We start from the raw sequence: 24236 nt of genomic DNA on the forward strand, positions 1-24236 counted from the left end.
ATCTTCTCAAGAGGAAGGTGATGCAGACCAGCAGACATGCTGGTCCTGGCATCCAGATCCTACCTTTAGTGAATCTTCTCAAGAGGAAGGTGATGCAGACCAGCAGACATGCTGGTCTTGGCATCCAGATCCTACCTTTAGTGAATGAGTCCATTCATTTCCATTGGAGACCTCAAAGAGATTGCAATTTATTTTACGGAAGACCTAATTATCTCTGTTGTATCTCTTTAATTATCTCTGTTGGCATACAATCCCTTTATCAGACTATTTCTATAGAGGTCCCTCAGTCTATACTACCAACCAGTTAACATCAGAAATCCTCTAAAAGTGTCCAAAGCTGTACTCAAGGGCCTTGTGCTAATATCTCTTGTTCTATCTTTTGGTTCTTCCTTTCCCTAAAAGGGTTTCTCATCCTTAATCCTGTCTAAAGTCTCGGAAAACTTTGTAGATCCTAGAGACAACAATGAGGTGCTTCCTGAACCTTAGGGCAACCTGTGTCTCTGTCATCACAGGGTAGTAAGATCCCTTTATTTACCTCCACTGCTTCCTCATCTACTGTGTCTGCCAACAAGTAAGAGCTGGTTTGGACATGATGGAGAGGATATTACAAAGGCAATAACTACTAGCCTGTAGTTTGTCTCAAGTTTCTCTTCTTACTGCTACTCTGGTTGCTAAGGAGAAAGCATTGCAGATGTCCTTAATTTGGGAGGAAGGTAGGAAGAGCTCAGATTCTTCTTGACAACGTTTGTAATGGGATTTACTGGAATCAGAATTTAGGATCAAGAATAATAAATACAGAAGCAAAAAAGAGCTTGCTAAGCTGAGGTTAAAAATAAGTTTAGAGGGGAAAAGGGAGAATGAGAGCAAGAGCAAGAGCAAGAGTGAGAGAGCAAGAGAGAGAAGGATTCTAGACAAGAAGCCTAAGAGATCAACAAAGGATTGCAAAACCAAGCCAAGGATAAATCTGAAGGGAAGGCCAGAGTTATCTTAGTTACATTCATCAGCTGGAACAAAGAAGTTCTGTACTGGATTTTTAAGATGCTCTGGGACATGTGGTACTCTGATCCCCTTCAACACAGGTATTCAGGAGTTTTGAGGTATGTTATGTTTGTCTTTTGAAACCTGAACTGAGAAACTCAGAAACAGGGAGCTGGCTCATCAGGCTAATAACAGGAGAAAGCTGAAGAGGGTTCCACTTTGGGCACCTGCAGACAGGGAGCCATGGGACAGAGTTCCCTAGAGCCTTGTTAGAGCTAACATTCATAATTGCCCAATTTACTGTCTGAATCTCTCATAATAGACCAAATTAGTATAGTACTGGCTTCATTAAAAAATTTTGGAAGCTGTTACTTTTTCTCTGTTAAGTGGTAGCATTAAGGAGTTATGCTGTTTGTATTGATTTGTAAACAGTCCATGCAAAAATGCACTTTCTCTGTAAATAAATATCCTAGCTCTCTCACTTGCAACAAAATTCCTGTTCCTAATTTCTTCCTATAAAGAAATCTGGAAGCTGCTACAAAGAGTTTAGGGGCATATGATACATATTTCTGAAAGAATTCTCGGGATTCCAGTTAAAGATGTTATATTAAAGTCATGTATCCTGGGGCGCCAGGGTGGCTCAGTTGGTTAAGTGTCCAACTTAGGCTCAGGTCATGATCTCACAGTTCTAGCCCCACATCAGGCTCTGTGCTGACAGCTCAGAGCCTGGACCCTGCTTCAGATTCTGTGTCTCCCTGTCTCTCTCTGCCCCACCCCCAATTGTGCTCTGCCTCTGTCTCTCAAAAATGAGTAAACATTAAAATTTTTTTAAAAAGTCATGTATCTAATTTTACACTCTCCTAAAATTCTGCTAAAAGTAAAGTGATTTTTTAAAAAAGTCATAAACCCCACAAGGACAGATAAAAGTAGAAAGGGAGTGGTGAGGGGAGAAGTGGGAGAGTGGTGATCAAGATGGTCTTAACATTGCCCTCAACTTGACAAAGCTGTAGGCAGTTTCTCCTGGCTGTGGGCCCTTGACCTCCACTTTCTTAGAGCTTTACTTTAGAAGACTTACAGAGTTATTTTTTTTCTCTGCTCCTTTGAGATATAAGTCTTCTCTCATGTTCTTGACAGTTGTACAACCTGGGAATGTCTTCCTTAAGGGCCTGGGAGCCATCTCTTTAAAATGCAATCGTGAAGAAAGAACATACTTATCTCCCAGTCTCTGTGGAAGGGTAGGAGCCCTACTTTAGTGGATGCCAGTCAGCAAACACAGTCTAATCACAGTAACCAACCTTATAACAGCCTCCAGTGCTTTTCCACTAGCTCACCCCAGCAGTTAAAAATCCTCCTGCTGGCTCAGTCAGTAGGACATGTGACCCTTGATCTCAGGGTCATGAGTCCAAGCCCCACATTTGGTGTAGAGCTTACTTTAAAAAAAAAAAAAAAAAGTCCTCTTGCCTTTTTTATTTTTCCAGTGGAATTGAGTTCAGTATTTTCCCCCTCCTGTAATCATCTCTTCCCCCAGTTTTACTGAAATATAATTTATATGCAACACTGTATAAGTTTAAGGTGTACAGCATAGTGACTTGACTTGCATATATTGTAAAATGATTACCACAGTAAGTTTACTTATCCATCATCTCATATAGATACCAAAAAAAAAAAAGGAAAAAATTGCTTTTTCTTCTTGTGATGAGAACTCTTAGGATCTACTCTTTTAATGGCTTTCAAATATACTGCACAGTAGTGTTTACTATAGGCATCATGTTGTATATTATATCCCCAGTACTTATTTATCTTATAACTGAAAGTTTCTACCTTTTAACCACCTTATTCAAACTCCCAAACTCCTAACCCCTACCTCTGGAAACCATAAATCTGATTCCTTTGTCTATAAGTATGGGATTTTTGGTTTTTTGGCATTTTTTTAATTCCACATATAAGTGAGAGCCACATATACAGTATTTGTCTTTCTCCATCTTACTTCACTTAGCATAATATCCTTAAGGTCCATTCGTATTCTTGCAAATGGAAGGATTTCATTCTTTTTTTTTTATTGCTGAAGAGTATTCCATTGTGTGTGTGTCTGTATGTGTGTGTGTGTCTCACAGCTTCTATATCACTCATCTCCCGATGGACACTTCCATTGTTTCCGTGTCTTGGCTGTGGCCAATAATGCTGCAATAAACACGGAGTGCGGATATCTCTTGGACATAGTGTTTTATTTACTTCAAGTATATTACCAGATGTGGAATTGTTGGACTGTATGGTAGTTCTATTTTTAATTTTTTGAGGTACCTCCATACTGTTTCCTATAGTGCCTGCACCGACTTAGAATTCCTCCAACTGTGAACAAGAGTTCTCTTTTCTCCATATCTTCACCTGCCAATAGTATTGAACAAGGTCTTCTTTGCATGTTTAGCTCCATATGCTGCAATTTTTCTTTATCTCCATGTGGCATTAAATGAGTGAACAGATATGGAAAAGTGGAATTCTAAACTGGCAGTAGGTGAAATATAAGAATCAATCTTGTCACACCAAAGAATCCTCAAAAAGGCCCACAAACTGGAAGCCCTTGGTACTGTGGGACCCAGGAGTGAAAGGGTAGTCTAAGAGGTGACAGTTATTTCAGGAAAACTTAGGTCCCTTAGATTACTCTTTACACCCCACCCTGTGGGAATGCTATCCCTGTCTTATCCCAGCTAGAAACTGGGAGGTTTACTTTCTGGAGAAGCTTGGGAATGGGGGTTGCCACAAATAGCTCAGAATTATATTATTAGTGAATCATGTGAAAAACAAGGAAAATATATGACTATACATGCACACCAAATGTTGAATGCTGAGACCCACAGCCCTTTATCCAGATTTTTCTTCTAGACCTCTATCTTGAATATAGAATATTAGAATAATTTTCTTCTCCTACTGGCATTGGAGACCCCTCCTCAAAACGCATTTCCAAGCCAGATCACGCTTCAGTGGAACTCAAAGTCAACAGCTCCATCTATAAGCATAGAGCTACCAGCCAGTTTCCAAAAATGTACTGGGTTATGGCATAAGTCAACACAGCACATAAATCTAAAGTGCACAACTCAATGAATTTTTCATGTTTACACCTGTGTAACACCCCGCTAATCAAGATATATAATATCTCCTCCAAGTTAGAAGGCTCCCTCTTTTCCCTTCTGAGCCATTATCCTCTTGGAGGTAACTACTCTTGTGATACATATTACCAGAATATTAGTTTTGTCTATCATTAAAGTTCAAATAAAAGGAATCACATGGTAGAACTCTTACATCTGGCTTCTTTAGCTCAACATGACATCTATCACATTCAATCATGTTGTGACATGATTTGTATTGTATTGCTATATAATATTTCATTACACAAATAATACTTTATTCATTTTTTATGTTGATGAACATATATGGTCATTTCCAATTTTTGACTATTATGAGTAAAGGTGACAGGAACATCCTTAAGTATGTCTTTTGTGGGCCATATGTACTTATTTCTCTCAGGTGTATATGCAGAGGTGATATGTCTGAGTCTTAGGGTAAGCAATATTTAACTTTAGTATATGTAGGCAAACGATGTTCCAAATGCTTATACAAATTTACATTCCCATCCAAAATAATTGAGAGTTTTAGTTGCTAAATAGTCTCAAAAAAGTATCAGTGTCAGTATTTTTATCTCTGGGGTAATGTTGAGGAAAACTGGGGAGATGAAAATGTCGTTAATACATTTTAAAATGTCATAATACATTTTTAAAATGTATATATTTTAAGTATTTATTTAAATTCCAGTTAACATACAGTGTAATATTATTTTCAGGTGTACAATAGGTGATTCAACACTTCCATGGAACACCTGGTGCTCATCACAAGTGCATCCCTTAATCCCTATGACCTGTTTAACCCATCATCCCAGCCACCTCCCCTCTGCTAACCATCAGTTTGTTCTCTATAGTTAAGAGTCAGTTTCTTGGTTTGCCTCTCTCACTCTTTTTTCTCTATGTTTTGTTTCTTAAATTCCACATATGAGTGAAATCATATGGTATTTGATTTCTCTGACTTACTTCGCTTAGCATAATACTCTCTAGCTCCATCTATAGTGGCTACATGGATATATACATATATAAACATTCATTAATTTTTACAGGTATTATTTGTGTTTTTTACTCCCTGTACTTTTTTTAATGTAAGGACAATTTTTTTAATGTAAGGCTATTATGAGCAACTTTAAGCTGATGAATGCCAATTTGAGTAAAATGGACAAATACTTCAAAGATAAAATACATGAAAGCCGACAAAGGAAAAGAAAATCTGAATAGTTTCCTATCTACTAGAGAAATGGCATGCATTATCAAAAGTTCCCATAATAAAAATATCAAGTCCCCAGTGATTTCACTGTGGGGTTCTTCCAAACATTTAAGGAAGAAATAATCAGTCTTACATGAACTCATCACTGAACTCTTCACCAGAATAGTAGAAGAAGGAAGTCTATGACTCTTTTTGTGAGGCAAGCATGGCACTAATACTAAAATTTGAGAGGTAAATAAAAAGAAAGGAAAATCAAAGAATGATCTTTGATGTTTCAAAACTCTAAATGAAAAATTACAAAATTAAAATCAGAGTTACACAGAAAGCATACTACACTGAGCCAAAGGATTTATTCGTGATGATAGGTTAGTTTAACATTTGAAAACCAATCAATGAAAATCATTCCACTAACACGTAAAGGAGAATAATCATTTCAAAAATTCAATAGATGAAACAAAAGTATTTGATAAACTTCAACACCCATTTGCAATAAAACTTATAGGAAACTAGGAATATTTCCCTTCTTCTGCTGGCTTTATACTTCATTTGTTTTCTTTTTCTAGCTCCTTTAGGTGTAAGGTTAGGTTGTATATTTGACACTTTTCTGGATTCTTGATGTAGACCTGTATTGCTATAAACTTCCCTCTTATGACCACTTTTGCTGCATCCCAAAGGTTTTGGATGGTCATGTTTTCATTTTAATTTGTTTCCAGGTACTTGTTAATTTCTTCTTTAATTTCCTGGTTGACCATTATTTCTTTAGTAGGATGTTCTTTAGCCTCCATGAATTTGTGATCTTTCCGAATTTCTTCTTCTGACTGACTTCAAATTTCATAGTGTTGTGATCAGAAATTTTTCACGGTATGACTTCAATTTTTTTGTACTTGTTGAGGGCTGATTTCTGACCCAGTATGTGATCTAATCTGGAGAATGTTCCATGTGCATTTGAAAAAAAAAATGCATATTCTGCTGCTTTTGGATGAAATGTTGCAAATATACCTGTTAAGTCCATCTGGTATAGTGTGTCATTCAAAGCCATTGTTTCCTTGTTGATTTTCTGCTTACATGATCTGTCCTTTGCTGTAAGTGAGGTGTTAAAGTCCCCTACTATTATCGTATTATCAATGATTTCCTTTCTGTTTGTTATTGTTTTATATATTTGGGTGTTCTGAGTTAGGAGCATAAATATGTACAATTATTAGATGTTCTTGTTGGATAGACCCCCTTAGTATGATGTAATGAATGCCCTTCTTCATCTCTTGTTACAGCCTTTAGTTTAAAATCTAGTTTGCCTGATATAAGTATTGCTACTCTGGCTTTCTTCTGATATCCATTTGCATGGTAAATATTTCTTCATCCCCTCACTTTCAATCTACAGGTGTCTTTCAGTCTAAAATGAGTCTCTTGCTGGCAGCAAATAGATGGGTCTTGTTTTTTTTTTATATCTATTCTGATACTCTGTGTGTTTTGATTGGAGTATGTAGCTCATTTACAGTTGGAGTAATTACTGACAGATAGGAATTTAGTGCCATTTCATTACAGAACAAATATGTTAAACTGTCTATACTACCCCAAAGAATGCACACAGTTAATGCAATCCATATTAAAGTACCAACAGCATTTTTCACAGGACTACAATGAATAATCCTAAAATTTGCATGGAGCCAGAAAAGACCTGGAATAGCCAAAGCTATCTTGAAAAAGAAGAGCAAAGCTGGAGGCATATTATCATTCCAGACTTCAACTTATATTATGAAGCTGTAGCCATCAAGACAGTATGGTAGTGGCACAAAAACAGACACATAGATCCATGGAACAGAATAGAAAACCCAGAAATGGGCCCACAGCTCTATGGTTAACTAATCTTTAAGAAAGAAGGAAAGACTATTGATGGAAGACAGTCTCTTCAACAAATGGTACTGTGAAAACTGGAGAGCAACACGCAAAAGAATGAAACTGGACCACTTTCTTACACCATATAAAAAAATAAATTCAAAATGGATGACAGAACTAAATGTGAGACAGGAAACCATCAATGTCCTAGAGGAGAACACAGGCAGTTACCTCTTTGACACCAGTCATAGCAACTTCTTATTTCCAGAGGCAGGGGAAACAAAAGCAAAAAAAACCTATTGAAACTACACCAAAATAAAAAGCTTCTGCACAGAGGAGGAAATTATCAACAAAACTAAAAGGCAACCTTTGGAATGGAAGATGATATTTGCAAATGACATATCTGATAAAGGGTTAGTATCCAAAATATATAAAGAACTTATAAAAATCAACACCCAAAAAACAAATAACCCAATTAAAAATGGGCAGAAGACATGAATAGACATTTGCTCCAAAGAAGACATACAGATGGCTAATAGACACATGAAAAGATGCTCAATATCACTCATCATCAGGGAAATACATATCAAAACTACAATGAGATACCACCTTATAACAGTCAGAATGGCTAAAATTAACGCAGGAAACAAGACGTGATGCCAAGGATGCAGAGAAAGGGGAATCCTCTTACATTGTTGGTGGGAATGCAAACTGGTGCAGGCACTGTGGAAGATAGTAAGGAGGTTCCTCAGAGAGTTAAAAACAGAACTACCCTATGATTCAGTAATTGCACTACTAGGTATTTATCCAAAGGACACAAAGTACTGATCTGAAGGGATAATGTTTATAGCAGCATTATCAACAATAGCCAAATTGTGGAAACAGCCCAAATGCCCATTGATTGATAAATGGATGGAGAAGATGTGGTATGTATGTATGTATGTGTGTGTGTGTGTGTGTGTGTGCATGTGTGTGTATTACTCAGCTATTAAGTAATGAAATCTTGCCATTTACAATGATATGGACGGGGCTAGAATGTATTATGCTAAGTGAAACAAGTCAGCCAGAGAAAGACAAATACTACGTGATCTCACTCCTACATGGAATTTAAGAACCAAAACAGATAAACATAGGGCAAAGGGGAAAAACAAGAGATAGGGAGGCAAACCATAAGAGACTCTTAACTATAGAGAACAAACTGAGGGTTGATGGAGGGTAGGTGGGCAGGGGGATGGGCTAAATGGGTGATGGGTACTAAGGAGGGCACTTGTGGTGACCACTGGGTGTTATATATAAGTGATAAATTGTGCTCCTGAAGCCAATGTTACACAATATGTTAACTAACTAGAATTTAAGTAAAATATTGAAAAATAGGAATTGGAAATACTGGTATTATTATCAGATAATTATCAGACAATCTGATTATACACCTAAAAATTCACTCCAAATCTATGACTAATAAAATGACTAATAAAATGATATAGCAAGGTCACTCAATACAAAAGTTAACATACAAAACCAACTGCATTTCTTCACCCTAGCCATGAACAAACAGAAACAAACATTCTAAACATGTTATTTACTTTAGACTGTAAAAGCACAGATACCTAGGAATACATTTAAGGTAATGTGCAAGACCTCCTTACTAAAATTTACAAAATATTATTAAAACGTTATTGAAATAAAGTAGGCAAAAATGAAGAGATATACTATATTAATAGATTGAAAAATTCAGCATTACTATGGTATACACTCTTCCCAAATTAGCCTATCAGTGATATTACATTCATAGTTCCAGCAGGTTGTGTGTGTGTCTGTGTGTGTAAAGCTAATTCTAAAGTTCACATAAAAACACAAGTACCAAGGATAGCCAAGGAAACAAATTTAGAAGACTTATACAACCATATATCAAGATATTATAAAACTATAATAATTGAAACTGTGGTATTTACCAAGGACAGAAAAACTGATGAAACAGAAGAGTCTATAAACAGATTCATAGATAAATGTTCACCTGAATTATGAATGTGACTCTTCAACATAGCAGAATAAACTTTCCAGGATGATGACCTTTTCAATAAATCATCTGAGATAATCGGATACCCAAATGGGAGAAAATATAATTTGACTCTGACCTCATGCTGTATATAAAAATCAAGTCCAAAGAGATTCATATAGAAATAAAAAATAATGGAGACTTTAGATGGAAACACGGGAGAATATCTTCATAATGAAGAAGTATGCAAATATCTCTTAGGACACAAACAACATAATCATAAAGAAAAAAATAAATTGGACTATATTAAAATTAGTAACTTCTATTTCTCAAAAGACACCAATAAGAAAGTGAAAAGTCAACACCCAGAGGAGATATTTGTCATGTATACATGAAAATCATTCTGAAAAACTAAAGTTGAAACCATGCAAAACCTAGAACCCCCAAATTCTACTACTAAATATATATTCAACCAAAATGTGTATGTATGTTCTCTAAGAGGCTGTATAAGAATATTTGTATCATCATCTAAATGGCTATCAACAGAACAGATGAAGTGTGGTATATCCATCAGTAGAGTATAAGCAACAACATCACTCTCTGCCTCCTGCTCCTCTCTCTGTCCTATCCTTGCCCCTGAGGATTTGGAGTGTCTATTGTAGTTATCCCATGCCCATATCAGCATCATGGTGGGTACGCGTGAGGAGGGAGGAGAGAGATAACTTGTCTCTCACGTCTCAGGTCTCCAGATTGAGAAGGACAATGAACAGGGAAGTGAATCTAAGGAAACACATTTTCACCAGGACCTCGTTTCGACACAAGATCTTGGATACTGACCTGATGTTCCAATGCAATGAAATTCTGAGCTTTGAGGGAAGGAGTGAATTGATTTTGAATGTGAGAAGAATTTAAATAATTTCAGGTGGTGGTAAATTACAGAAAGCCAAAAGTTATTTGCTATTCTTTTTATGGACAGATGGAGCTTAATTTCTTTCCCTTAGTCACTGGCTTGGCCTTCGTGACTTCTTTGATCTATAGAAGGTAGTGAAAATGAGATTCTAGGATTTTCAAAGCTAGGTTTTATGAAAATCATGCAGTTTTCACCTTGATCTCTTAAAATGTTTGCTGTCAAGAGGCCCCCTTTCAGAACCCTGCTGCCAGTGCTGTGAGCAGCCCACATGATTTGGAAAGGCCAGGCACAGGTGCACAGACCTGTGCACTGGAAAATGCATGAGTTATTAAAAAATAGTCCTGATAAAACTAGCTATTGTGAGTAATTAAAAGTAGATCTTTTTATTTCACTATACCACAACATAAATTGCAAGTAAATTAAAATTTGGGTTGATGGGCATTAAGGAGGGCACTTGTTATGATTAACACTGGGTATTATATTTAAGGGATGAATCACTAAATTCTACTCCTGAAAGGAATGCTACACTGTATGTTAAGTAACTTGAATTTAAATAAAATATTGCAAGAAAAAAGGAGAAAAAATTTTAAATGTACTGTTTAAAATTTAGAAGAAATAACTAAATGACATTTTCCTGTTATGTAAGATGGAAAGACTTTTCAGTATAAAAGTAATGGAAAAAATCACAAAGCCACATATCTGTCAATTTTGACTATAAAAAACATTTTTAAAAAGTTGTAGACGTCTTGGAATGGCAAGGACAGAAAACAACACCCATAAAATATTTTCATTTGTTTTATTGCCTCTAACATCCATTTTAAAACCCCACAAATATCCCAGTAGATAAAGGAGAAACATATTAATAGGATAATTTGGGGAATAATTAACCATGGTTAAAAAGCAGATGAAACAAATAGTCAATCTCACTAGTAACCAGAGACATGTGAGTTAGAAAAATGAGATTATTTTCTATCTGTGGAATTGTTGACGATTAAAACCAGTAATGATACTAGGACAAAGTGTGGTTAAGAACATGGATTCTAGGGTCATGCAGACTTAGGTTGGAATTCTACCACCTTCATTTAGTAGTTGTGTGACCTTGGTCAAGTCGTTATCTTCCCTGGACCTCTGTTTCATCATCTGTAAAATGGGAATAATAATAGTTCCTGTATCTAAGCTTCCTGTATTACTTGAGATTGTGTAATGAAAGTGTTCAATAATATTAATAACAGTATCAATTCAATAGTATTAATAAAAATACAGGAGATAAAACATTTTTAGCAGCTTCTGTGTATCAGACATTATGGTTGGTGTGCTCTATATAGGCTGCCTCATTTAGTTGAGAGTTTAGGACTTGAGGAGGTTGCTCTACATTAGAATTACTTTGTTTAGGAAAATCACCAACAGAAATCATTACAATTTATATTTCTGACACTTCCCTCGATGCAATTTTGCTTAGAGTATGGGACAGAAATTCAACTGTCCAGTGTATAGGTACAATTTCCTAGGGACCTGCTGGTCAGGCTGAAGTGCACTGTATCCCAGCAAGAGGCCTCAGGATCACACTCCTGAGACCGACATCTGAGCTTAACTCTGGGAAATATTTGCCCTCAGTTCTCCCAGCATCCAGCCAGAGTTGGCTGGAGGAAAGTCTGCACAGTGACACTGAGGTTGGCTCTAATGAGCACTTTGGGAGATGTTTTCAAGAAGCCTTTAAAACCCTAAGAAAGTCTCTTGTCTTCTCAGGCTTGGGGAAGCTGTAAAGGAATCATACACTCCATGTTCCTAATGAACTCTGGACTCAATAGACACAAACTCTGCTGACTGAGTCTTAAAGATCCTAGAAACTTCCTCATTGTGAATTATCCATCCAGGAGAAAGAAATGGAAAATCTGAAGATGCCGGACACTGATCCATGCTCTCACAGTTGAGAATCTACAAGGGGCAGGACACACACACACACACACACACACACACACTTCCCAACACAACAACTAGGCAGAAGTTTCCTGGGTAGATGAGCTGACTCTCCACCTAAGATCAGAAGTCACTCTACGAACCAAAGAACAAATAGAGGATTAACTATTCACAGAAACGTCTAAGGCCGTAGTTTTTACAAGGCCAATATGGAATGAGCTCTCACACCAGCTCTCTCTAAATCCCAGGGGAGCAGAACAGAGTGGCTACTTTCAAGCCCAGAGAACCAGAGCCTGATTCCTTCCATCTTCCTTCCTCTGATGAAAAGTAAATATTGGAGAAATATGGTACAATTGTAGGGGTAAAGGCACAGGCTCTGGAGTCAGGCACACCTGCATTTGAATGTCATTTACTAGCTATCTGATCTTGAATACATCAAATATCTCTGAAGCTCAGTGTCATCATTTACAAAGATAGTAGCACCTATGTCATGGCCTTTTGAAGAATAAAAGAATGCCATGAAGATGTCTGGTATTTAACCAGTCTCTACAAATAGGAGCTGATCATGATGAGAGGCCAGGAGAACTGAAATATCAGTTCCTAGAGTGAATACAGGTACAAAGAAGCAGAAGAGGAAGAGGACAGTGACAAAGAAGAGACAGTGATCATGGGGTGGGTGTGGCCCCCTTCCTGTTTGTGGAGAGGAGGAGAGGCGGTAGATGGGACATCACAGATACTCACTGCCCTTAGCCCACATACCCTGTGGCCCCAGTTAGGGAAGGGCATAGGGAAGGGAGCTAAATGGTGCAGTCAAGTTCTAGGGATTGGGGAGGCTAGTAGAGAGGAGGCTATTTTGTCTAATTGGTGAGTGTGTGTGTGTGTGTGTGTGTGTGTGTGTGTGTGTGTTGGGGGAGAGGCATCAAAGGAAATTATCAATCACCAAACATTAATGACTTTTCCAATCATGCCTTCAAGGATATGCTCAATTCTTAGCTCCTCCAATAGCCTACACTGACTTCTCTAGTCAAACTGATCTCTTCCCTGGACCCCATTTAAACCAAAAGCACAATCTGCATTTGTATGGATATTATCTTGCCTGTTTCTATGTCCTGTGGGTATTTTCTTACATGTCCAATGAGATCCAAGATTCTCATTGTCAAGGTCCATTTATTATCCCCTTTTTCCCCAATATAGTTCTGGCTACACAGATACATCTGTGGTTGATCTAATAATTAAATACTAACACAGGGAATATCTGAACAGATAACAAGAACTACAGGGATGGGAAAACCAAGCAGAGTGAACCAAACTATTTCAGACTTCTTCCTTCTAGGACTCTCTGAGCAGCCAGAGGAGCAATCTCTCCTATTTGGCGTTTTCCTGGGCATGTACCTGTTCACCATGACAGGGAACCTGCTCATCATCCTGGTCATCAGCTCTGACCCACACCTTCATACTCCCATGTACTTCTTCCTGGCAAACTTATCATTAACTGATGTCTGTTTCACCTCTGCTTCAATACCCAAAATGCTGGCCAACATTCATACCCAGAGTTGGACCATCTCCCATTCTGGTTGCCTTGCACAGCTGTATCTCCTTCTTGTGTTTGGTGGCCTTGACAACTGCCTTCTGGCTGTGATGGCATATGACCACTATGTGATCATCTGTCAGCTACTCCATTACAGCACAGCTATGAGTCCCCAACTTTGTGCACTAATGCTGGGTGCTAACCAACTGCCCATGTGCTGGGTGCTAACCAACTGCCCTGCCCTGGTGGACACACTGCTGCTGACCCATGTGGTCTTCTGTGCCCACAAAGCCATCCCTCACTTCTACTGTGATCCCAGTGCTCTACTGAAGCTTGCCTGCTCAGATACCCGCATTAGTGAGCTGATGATCATCACCATGGGCCTGATGTTCCTCACGGTTCCCCTCATGCTGATTGTCCTCTTCTATGTCTGCATTTCCTGGGCTATGTTTGGCATCTCATCTCCTGGAGGGTGCTAGAAAGCCTTCTCTACCTGTGGTTCTCACCTCACAGTGGTTCTGCTCTTCTATGGATCTCTTATGGGTATTTATTTCCTCCATCAACTCACTCTGCAGAGAGTCAAAGCAGGGATGCCATTCTCTATGGTGATTATCCCCATGCTAAATCCATTCATCTATAGCTTGAGGAACAGAGACATGAAGGAAGCCTTGTGTAAACTATTTGGCAATTGAAAAACATTCCTCTCACCATGACGTTGATGCCTGGTCCTGGTATCCTGAGCAACCCTGCCCTCCATCATTTTGGTGATTTCACCACTCTCAGACTGATTTTTAAGGGAAGGTTATCAGGTAACTCCGGGTTAGGGGCACAACAAAAAGGAGATTCTCACTCATTTATTTGGCTTTAGAATGAGATGTTCTGTCTCAGGCTCTCTCTAGATCTCAGTGCTAAGGGAAGGCAAGACACCATTCTCCCTTCTCATCTCTAAAACCAGAGTATTAGCCAGAGTGAACTAAAGTATATGACATACGCTCTGGATTCAAGTACCCCTACTCTTGGGGACTATGGCACAGGGTGAAGGTATGAGAATACAAACATGTATTGAGTATTTACAAGTTTCCTCATTGTTCTTCACATCAGTTCTTTGAGGCAGGGTTGTGAAAAGTATGACTCAATGTAAATAACTTCCCCAAACCAGGTAAGTTTGATTCTAATACTCATCCTCTTTCTACTATACCACATTGTGGAGATCATGATAAATATTGAATGATTGTCATAGGAGATGAAGAATTAAATTAATATATATTTTATGGTATTTCCTTAATATTTCATTTCTTTAACTCAAGAACACTCCTTTCTGTTATTGTAATGGCTGATGAAACAGAGTCAATATTTATGTATTCCTACTGTGTGCCAACTTTGTACTAAAGTATCCAGTTTATTTTCTGGGTTCTTTAATAAAATATCCAAAATGCAAACACAAAACTATAAATCATGTGTGCTGGAAATTTTAGAGCAATAATTTGAGGAAAGGTAGTCTGGTGGAAATGGGTGTTCTGAGAAGTCACAAGCTTAACAGAGGTTATATTTTTGCAGTGGGGTTACAGGTTACTATTTTTTTTTATATCCACATGTTTCAAATGAGGGTATTTTTAGAACTATGAATGAAATTTGAGAGTTGGCAAAAAAAATATTACAATGATTAGAAAGTCACCCCAGAGAGATAAAGAAGCACCTAAAAACAGGGCTCTCCAAAGACTCAAAGTCCAGTTCATCCTTGATCAAGTTTTTTAAAAAGGAGGGTGTGACTTTTTGATGTCTTCTACAACAGATCGTGCTTTGAAAGGAAGATGATTATACAAGAAGATTGCACCTGTGTGCGTTTCCCTTTGGCCATCCTCCCTTCTCTCCATCCCTTCTTCTTAGATAGAAGAGGTGGAAATAACATGACAACCAGGGAAACCAGACCAGACCATCCTGGCCTTGAAGTAGGTTACGTGCCCTGACCACAGCAATCTACTACTGCAATTTCTAGTAGGAAAGCAGAGGTTTAAAAAATCAACCTTTGGGGCACCTGGGTGGCTCAGTCGGTTGAGTGTCCGACTTCGGCTCAGGTCATGATATCACAGCTGTTGAGTTCCAGCCCCGCGTCAGGCTCTGTGCTGACAGCTTGGAGCCTGGGGCCTGCTTCTGATTCTGTATCTCCCTCTCTCTCTCTGCCCCTGACACACTCACATTCTGTCTCTGTCTCTCTCAAGAGTGAATAAACATTAAAAAAAATTTTTTTTTAATCAACCTTTGTGTTTGTCGGTAATATCCCTTTTTTTCTGAGCCAATTTCTTACCTGTAATACCACCACCTCTGCCCTCCAGGCACCCAAATACACCATACTGTTTACTATCTATTCAGTCTGTTCTCTGCCCTGTATTAATAGGCTATCCTAGCAATCAAACTCCCATTCCTGGAGAGTTAAACCAAATATCATTATATCTCTTAAAAGACATGCACTCAATTGGCGAGTAAGGTTCACTCTTCCACAGGACCATTTACACTTTTGAAGGTGATCTTCTTAAACCAAATGGACTCAAATGGATAGGATATTTCTGGAGATATTTCTGAGTCCAGAAATTTTAGGTGCAGGTATATAGGTGAATAGATATGGTTATACCTTATCTGTTTCTCCTAGTCTCATGTTCTCAACTATATTTGCCCCTTATAAGACTCAGAAAATAACCAGAATATTGTTTAGGCAGGGGTAGTGACTTGGTAAAGGACAGCATAAATATTGTAAATAAAGACTCCATAAATTAAAAAGTCACTGGTGCTTTACTTTTTTTTCAGAAGGTATATTTGCTTTATTTGTCATTTTAAAACCTATATTCAAACTTTAATATATTTTAATTAGGTAAAGTATTTCTTTTATATACAAAAATTTAGAGACTTTATGTCATATCTAAGAATCCCACTATATATCCTGTGGGATATAGATAGCTAATTACAACTAATAAAATTCTGAGAATGGAAATAGTCCTTTACATAGTACAGAATCACAATGTAAAAATTTTAGAAATAACGTCACCCCAAATTTATATTGTAAAATACTGTTAGATATTATAATTGTGTTGTTTTAATGACAATAATTGATGCTGTATAAAAGCAGGTGAGGGAGATATTCTGAAATGCTACTGGTAATTGGAATACAAATTGGTATAGACTTCCAGGAAATAAGTTGATAATATATATTTAGAGCATAATAAATATTTGTACCAGGGCACCTGGGTGGCTCAGTAAGTTAAGCATCTGACTTCAGCTCAGGTCATGATCTCACAGTCTGTGAGTTCAAGCCCCGTGTCGGGCTCTGTGCTAACAGCTCAGAGCCTGGAGCCTGCTTTGAATTCTGTGCCTCCCTCTCTCTCTGCCCCTCCCCTGCTCATGCTCTGTCTCTCTCTGTCTCAAAAATAAATAAAACATTAAAAAAAATTTTGTACCTTATGACCTACTCTTTCACTTCCAGGAGTTTGATCAAGGAAATAGTAAAACAATATTATTTATAACTTTGCTCTCAGTATTCAAGGGTCTCTTATGGTTTGCCTCCCTCCCTCTCTGTAACTTTTTTTCCCCCTTCCCCTCCCCTGTGGTCTTCTGTTAAGTTTCTGAAGACCCACATATGAGTGAAAACATATGGTATCTGTCTTTCTCTGACTGACTTATTTCACTTAACATAATACCTTCCAGTTCCATCCACGTTGCTGCAAATGGCCAGATTTCATTCTTTCCCATTGCCAAGTAGTACTCCATTGTATATATAAACCACATCTTCTTTATCCATTTGTCAGTAATAACTTTGATATAAAGATATTACTCATAAGAGAAACAGAAAGCTCTCAAACTTTAGTCATTGTGGCTAATTATGCTATGTTGATATGATGGAGTAGTGTGTGAGCTTTCCAATATTTGATAACACATCACTATACTGAACTCATTATGAATTCATTATTCATAATACTTGTCTAAAAAAAACTTGAATATACCAAAATATTAAAAGGTACTGTCCCAAGGTGATGGAGTTATGTATGATTGTTCTTGTCTCTCTTCCATATCCACTTTCCACTTGTATTTTCCATAGTAAAATCTTACTTTGATAAACATAAATAGAAATATCTTTAAAATTTTATATCAATTCTTCTTGGCCAATATGTATACTCTGGTTGTCTGGAGTTTGCTGTGGAAATAAAATTAATATTTCTCTTGTTTAAGAGAGAATTTCTAGAAAATTCTGTTTTCCGCAAAGAGATGCTAGATGAGGTTATTATATACAGATCTTCCTTGACTCACAATGGAATATGTCCTGATGAACCCACCATAAGTTGACAATATCCTGAAGTGAGAATGCATTTCATACACCTCACCTACTGAACATCACAGCATAGCCCAGCCTACCTTACACGTGCTCAGGATGCTTACATTAGCCTACAGGTGCACAAAATCATCTAACACAAAGTCTATTTTATAACTGTTGGATAGCTCATGCACTTTATTGAATACCATACGGAAAGTGACAACGGAGATGGGTGTATGGGACAGAATGGTTGCAAGTGTATTGGTTTTTTACCCCCCTGATCACATGGCTGACTGGAAGCTGTTGCTGTTGCTGCCGGCATCCCAAGAGAGCATCATGATATGTGCCACATATTGCTAGCTCAGGAAAAGATCAAAATTCAAAGTACTGTTTGTACTGAATGCATATCACTTTTGCACTATTATACAGTTGAAAATTCATTAAGTTGAATCATCAACCATCTGTATTCTGCTACAAGGGAGAGAGACAGAGGCTTTTTTAAAGAAAATTAAGTATTTTAAAAAATAGAAGAAAAGGTTCATCTGTCTTAAAAATCAGTTATGATGTCATTTTTCATTTGAGACTGAAAGGGTTTTCTGTCTATCCACATAAGCATCAGGGGCCTGACATCACAATTATCCTAGGGTTAAGTCTACATTTCTTTATCTATTTTATTCATCAACGTTCCGGGTAGGCAAAAGAAACCACCATTGGTATTTTAAGCAAAAATTAAGTTAATTCAAGGAATTGGGTCCTTACAAAGTCATTTACAGTGTCATAGAATCACAGGCTCTAGAGTGAGTCGCTAGGAATAAATGTGAGGACAAGAATAATGAGACCAACATAGAGTACTTCTACCTCTTATGTCATCAGGAAGGTGGGGAATCAGAAGGTCGCCATTGGAACTATGAATTCAGGAGCATATCCGTGCAGCTACAACCCAGATATCAGGGATTAACATAAAAAATACATGTTTATTCCCCCTAAACTGATGACTGGACCCAGAAAAGTGGAATCCAACTGCTATTCTCAACGCAACTGCCTGTCAGCATCTATGTACCTGCTGATTGGACGCTGAAATTCTACTGCGGAAAAAAAATGCTCCATTAATACATCTGACAGTAGAAAAGGCAAAAATAAACAAAAACAAAAACCCCAAATGCCCTCCATCTCATTTCACTATTCCACATTTCACAGAAGTACATCTATTCAATAGAACCTAATTCATATCCAGGACCTGACCCGCAAAGGAGTCTGGGGAAAGTATTCCTTTCTTCTTTCCAGCTTTTCAAGTGTAGGAAGGTACAGCAGAACAAAGTCAGAATGGATGGAGAGTGCCAATTGATCATTTCTCAAACAGTTACTAATAAAACCATTGAATGATAACTTTTTTCTTTTCCTAAATTGATATGCCTGATTTACAGTAATTTAAGTTGCCATATTGTCAAGGCAGAGGAACAACAGTACTAAAATATTTAGTATGGTCTGGATCTTTCAGGGAATATAGATTAATGCTGAAGATCATAGAATGCCAGGAGCACTCACAAGAATTATGGAAAAGGAATTCTCAGAAAAAGGGTAAATGTTTCAATGGCCAAGCTAATGACCATGCTCTGAGTGTGCTGATTTAAGTATGTCATAAAAGTATATGAAAAGATGCTCAACATCATTAGTCATTAGAGAAATACAATTCAAAACCACAGAGAGATTTCACTCTACATCCACTAAGACGACTAAAATAAAACAACAGCAACAATAACAACAGACAATAGCAAGTGTTGATGAGAATGTGAATAAACTGGTGGGATAAACTAGTGGGATAAACTGGTGGGATAACTTTGCCAGTAGGAAGGTGAAATGGCACAGGCACCTTGGGAACTAGTTTTCAGTTTCTCTGAAATTAAGCATAACTTTGCTGTATGATCCAGCAATCCCACTCTGAAGTATATATACAAAAGAACCGAACACCTGTGCACACAAAAACTTGTACATTCATGTTCATAGCAGCATTATTCACAACAGCCAAAAAGTGGAAACAACTCAAATGTCCATCAACGGATGAGTGGATAAACAAAAGTGGTAGATCCATATAATGGAATATTATTCAGCAATAAAAAGGAATGAAGTATTAATTCATGCTGCAAAAAGAACAGATCTTGAAAATATTAAGCAAAATTCAAGCCAATCAAAAAGGGCTTCATATTATATCAGTCCATTTATATGAAATGTCCAGAATAGGAAAATCCAGAGAGAGAAGGTAGGTTGGTGGTTTCTAAGGGCTAGGAGAAAGGGGAAATAAGGACTGAATGCTAGGGATACAATAACACAGTTTATAACTGTACAAAAATTAAGAAATATATAGAGATGATCTTAACAAAATACGTGTATACTAGTACATTAAAAACTCTAAAACATTCATGAGTAAAATTAAAGCAGACTCAAATACATAGAGATGTACCATGCACATGGACTGAATGACTCAGTATTGTTATGGTGCCAGGTTTCCTCCCAAAATGATCTATAGATTCAATGTGGTTAAAGCACATTGACTACTAAAGCAGACTACTTTTAGAAGCTAATGCTTAATTTTATATAGAAATAAAAAGAAATCAGAATAGCCAAAACAATTTAAAAATGAGAAACCTGGCAGACTTACTCTGTGTAATTTCAACACTTTTTATAAATCCATAGCAATGAAAATAATAATTGCATGAAAATAGGAATATAGATCAATGAACAGAGTAAATAATCCTGAAATAGACCAATATGTATATGATCAATTAATATTTTATGAATGTGCCAACATAACTCAATGTAGAAAAGATATTGTTTCCACAAATTGTGCCAGCATCATTCAATATCTATCTATCTACCTACCTACCTATCTTTATATGTATTTCAATATATATTAAATGAACAAAGACTCTTATGTTGTACCGTATACAAAACGGAGCTTGAAATGGGTCAAATGTGTAAGAACTATAACTATAAAACCTTGAGAAGAAAACACTGAACAAAATCCTGGTAAACATGGGGTAGGCAAAAGTTTCTTAGGTGGGACACAGAAGTCTAGAAAAATTTATAATTTAGATTTCTTAAAAATAAAATGTATTTGCTCTTTAAAAGAGACTCTTTATAAAATATAATTAAAAACCCACAAGCCTCAGACTGGCAGAAAATATTTGCAGAACATATTTCTAATAACGACTTGAATCCAGAATACATACAGAGGACAAGCAACCCAATTATTTTAAAAAAGCACACACAAAAGACTTGAAAAGATATTTCACCAAAGGCGATACATAGCAAATCAGCTTGTGTAAAGAAACTCAACATCGTTAGTCTTTAGATAACAGGAAATGAAAGGCACAAGAAGATACTACGATGAACTCACTAAAATGGCTAAAATTCAAAGAACTGACCACACCTCGTGGTACTGAGGATGTTAGAAAGTAGAATTTTCTCATACATTGTTGGTAGTAGTGCAGAGTGCAGAGCCATGTGGGGAAACGGTTGGGCAGCTTCTCATAAAGTTTAAACATACACTTGACCCAACAATTCCACTAGCAAGTACTTACCTGAGAGAATGGAAAACTTCATACAGGGATCTGTATGCATGGCTATCCATGTATACACATGTATGGGGCAAAGGTGATCCTACAGTGAGTGACAGTGATATGCAGTGAAGAAAGGATGGCCCATCCAACAAATGGTGCCAAAGTAACTGAATATCTCTACAGAAGAAAGATGAAGTACAACTCATGGTAATAAAAAAAATTACTTCCGGAAGGATGATAGATCTAACTATAAAAGGTAAAAAAAAAATAAAACAAACAAACAAAAGCTGTTTGGAAATAACGTGGAGAGTATCTCTATATATTTGGCCAGATTACAACAAAACACAAAAAGTACTCATCATACAGGAACAAATAGATTAACTGAACTACATTAAATTTATGATTTGTTATTCATCAAAATATATTATTTATACCATTTAGATAATGTAAAGGCAACGCAGAGATTATCAATTGCTCAATCGATCGATCAGTCGATCTATCAATCCATATATCCATCTATCTTCACCAGATAAGTCAAATTCAGAATATATGAAAGGTTCTTCAATACGATAAGAAAAAAGAAAAAAAAATGCAGTATAAAAATAAGCACAAGATTTAACTAGCTACTTCACACAAGAAGATACCCAAATGAAAAATGCCCATATTAAAAGGTGTTTGGGGCCCCTGGGTGGCTCAGTCGGTTGAGTGTCCAGCTTTGGCTCAGGTCACGGTTTCTCAGTTTGTGAGTTTGAGTCCTGCGTCCGGCTCTGTGCTGGCAGCTCAGAGCCTGGAACTGTTTCAGATTCTTGTCTCCCTCTCTCTGCCCTCCCCCTTCACTCTCTGTCTCTGTATCTCTCTCTCAAATATAAACATTAAAAAAGTGTTAAAAGATGCTCAAATTAAGTTAATATCAAATACAAATTAAAACCACAATAAGGTACTATTACACACCCATCAGCACTGCTAACACTCAGAAGACTAGCAATCTGGGTCTTACTAGAGCAACTAAAACCTTGTGCTACAAATGGAGGTTTATATTAGTATAAACCCCTGGAGTGCCATTAGGTATTACCTATAAATGTACGCCCCATGACACAGCATTTCCATTCCTATGTACATACTCCAGCAAACTGCATGTATATGCTTATTTATAAGATATTTACAAGATATCCATGGCAGCTCTATTCATAATAGTCTCAAACTAGAAAAAACCTAATTGCCCATCTACATTATAATTGATTAAAAACGGCAGTATAATCACATAGTGGAATTCTCAACAAAATCAGAATAAACCAAAAACACACTAAATGTTGATGTAGCTCACAAATGGTAAATGAAATAAATCATTGCAAACTGAAAAATTGGTCTACATTATCAGTTTCTCAATTTATCAATTTCTGCTCTACAAAAGACACCTTAGTTGCACTTTATGAGGAGAATAAGACACAGAAGGGTCAGAATACTGGCCATGATACTTGGGCCAAGACGATCTCAAGTTGGGATGAAAAACCAGATGCCTGCACCTTTTACCCAAGCTTCCTTCTGTGTTACAGATTGCAGTGACTGGGGTGACAGTGGCAAGCCCAGAGCAGTGCCTCTCAAGTAGATGGATGGGGGAACACCCTCTAAGGGTGTGCAGGTAGAACAGGAATCTCACTTGAAAGCAGCGATGCACCTTCTCCCCTTCGGGATTCAGAGATAATTAGTCCTCTGTTCCCACTAATGAGAATGCTGGAGCCTCCAAATCTGATAAATATTCCCACCATGGGCCCCCTCAGGTCCTCTCAGTTCCATTAATTGAGACTCCACAAATCTACCCTGCAGTTACCCACCACACTAGATTTCCTTTCCACTCCATAAGGGGTACAGGCTGAGTCTCCAGATGGGGCTGTGATGCGACCTTGCATTGTCCAAGGAGAAAGTGTTTTGGCCACAGAACCCCGCTGTTCAATAACGTGTGAGATTGGTTGAGATCGCTTGGGTAAGTGATGAATCAGACAGACCAGAGTTCAAGTCTGGGTTTTACTACTTACCAGCTGCTTCATTTGGGACAAATTCCTTCACCTCAGTTTCCTTATCTGAAAAACAGAGAATTCATCTTATAAGATAGTGAAAACGCAGTGAGGTAAGTAAAGTCATTTTAGCACAGTGTGCCGCAGATAAGCCAATTCTCATTAATTCTTCATACTATTGTGATCACTGAGACGTTTTGTAATTTACCCATAACTAAGAGATGACCCAGGCAGTTTTTTACACCCAGATCCATACTCTTAAGCACTGAGTCATTCTGCCCCCTGTTATGGGGAAAAAGACTCTAGAGAATGAATTGCACGAGAAAATCGGGAGGCAGCTACTCTATGTCTTTCTGAAATGCTATGCCTCCTGACTGCTCTTTTCTCCAAGTTTGTTCCAATGTTCCCTCTGCAGATCCATCTCCATTTCTGGTCCACTGTAACAAAGGTTTGTTTGCACACGGTGTGGTGGCCAGGATGCTGCTTCTTTTCCTAATTCTACAGGAACTTCAATTTCTGTATGTATTTATGTCTTCAGATCCCAAACTAACTGGCTAAACTCTATACCACTAACTCCAAGTTTTTGAAAAGACAACTCGATTGACTCTGCTTGATTCAGGGGACTCCATGGTTCCATCATCTGTGGCCAGAGAGCCTGGGACATGTATTATGTAACTCTTCTTGCTCACTCTTCTCCTGCCACATGGGTTCTCCCACACTCACGCCCTTTACCACCTTTGGACTTTCACATGTGCTAGGAGGTTTACTATCCTCCTGTTCTTTCTTCTGCCCCTGATAGAGCTCATTACTAGTTCAGGTCCCCAATTATACTTAACTTTCTTAAAGAAATTCTCCCTGACCTCTTATCTAAATTAGGTCCTC

At 37.6% G+C, this 24236-nt stretch overlaps 2 protein-coding genes across 2 annotated transcripts in view; both read left to right on the forward strand.

Moving 5' to 3' along the window:
• The window catches only part of LOC125921051 (olfactory receptor 1J4), a 23006-nt gene extending 10607 nt beyond the window's left edge, over positions 1 to 12399 (forward strand). Inside the window, exon 2 of the mRNA XM_049628363.1 lies at positions 11787 to 12399. The gene's annotated coding sequence lies outside the window, so the exon portion shown is untranslated. The remainder of the gene's footprint in view (positions 1 to 11786) is intronic.
• A 676-nt stretch (positions 12400 to 13075) lies between these two features.
• On the forward strand, positions 13076 to 14385 carry LOC125921057 (olfactory receptor 1N2-like). Its single transcript, XM_049628375.1, is given in 3 exon segments — positions 13076 to 14034; positions 14037 to 14088; positions 14090 to 14385. Coding segments are annotated over 3 exon segments (936 nt in total). The 5' UTR covers positions 13076 to 13238; the 3' UTR covers positions 14178 to 14385.
• Positions 14386 to 24236: the final 9851 nt, after the last annotated feature.

Source organism: Panthera uncia, chromosome D4 (genome assembly GCF_023721935.1).
Source record: "Panthera uncia isolate 11264 chromosome D4, Puncia_PCG_1.0, whole genome shotgun sequence".
In the NCBI taxonomy this organism is placed as follows: domain Eukaryota; kingdom Metazoa; phylum Chordata; class Mammalia; order Carnivora; family Felidae; genus Panthera; species Panthera uncia.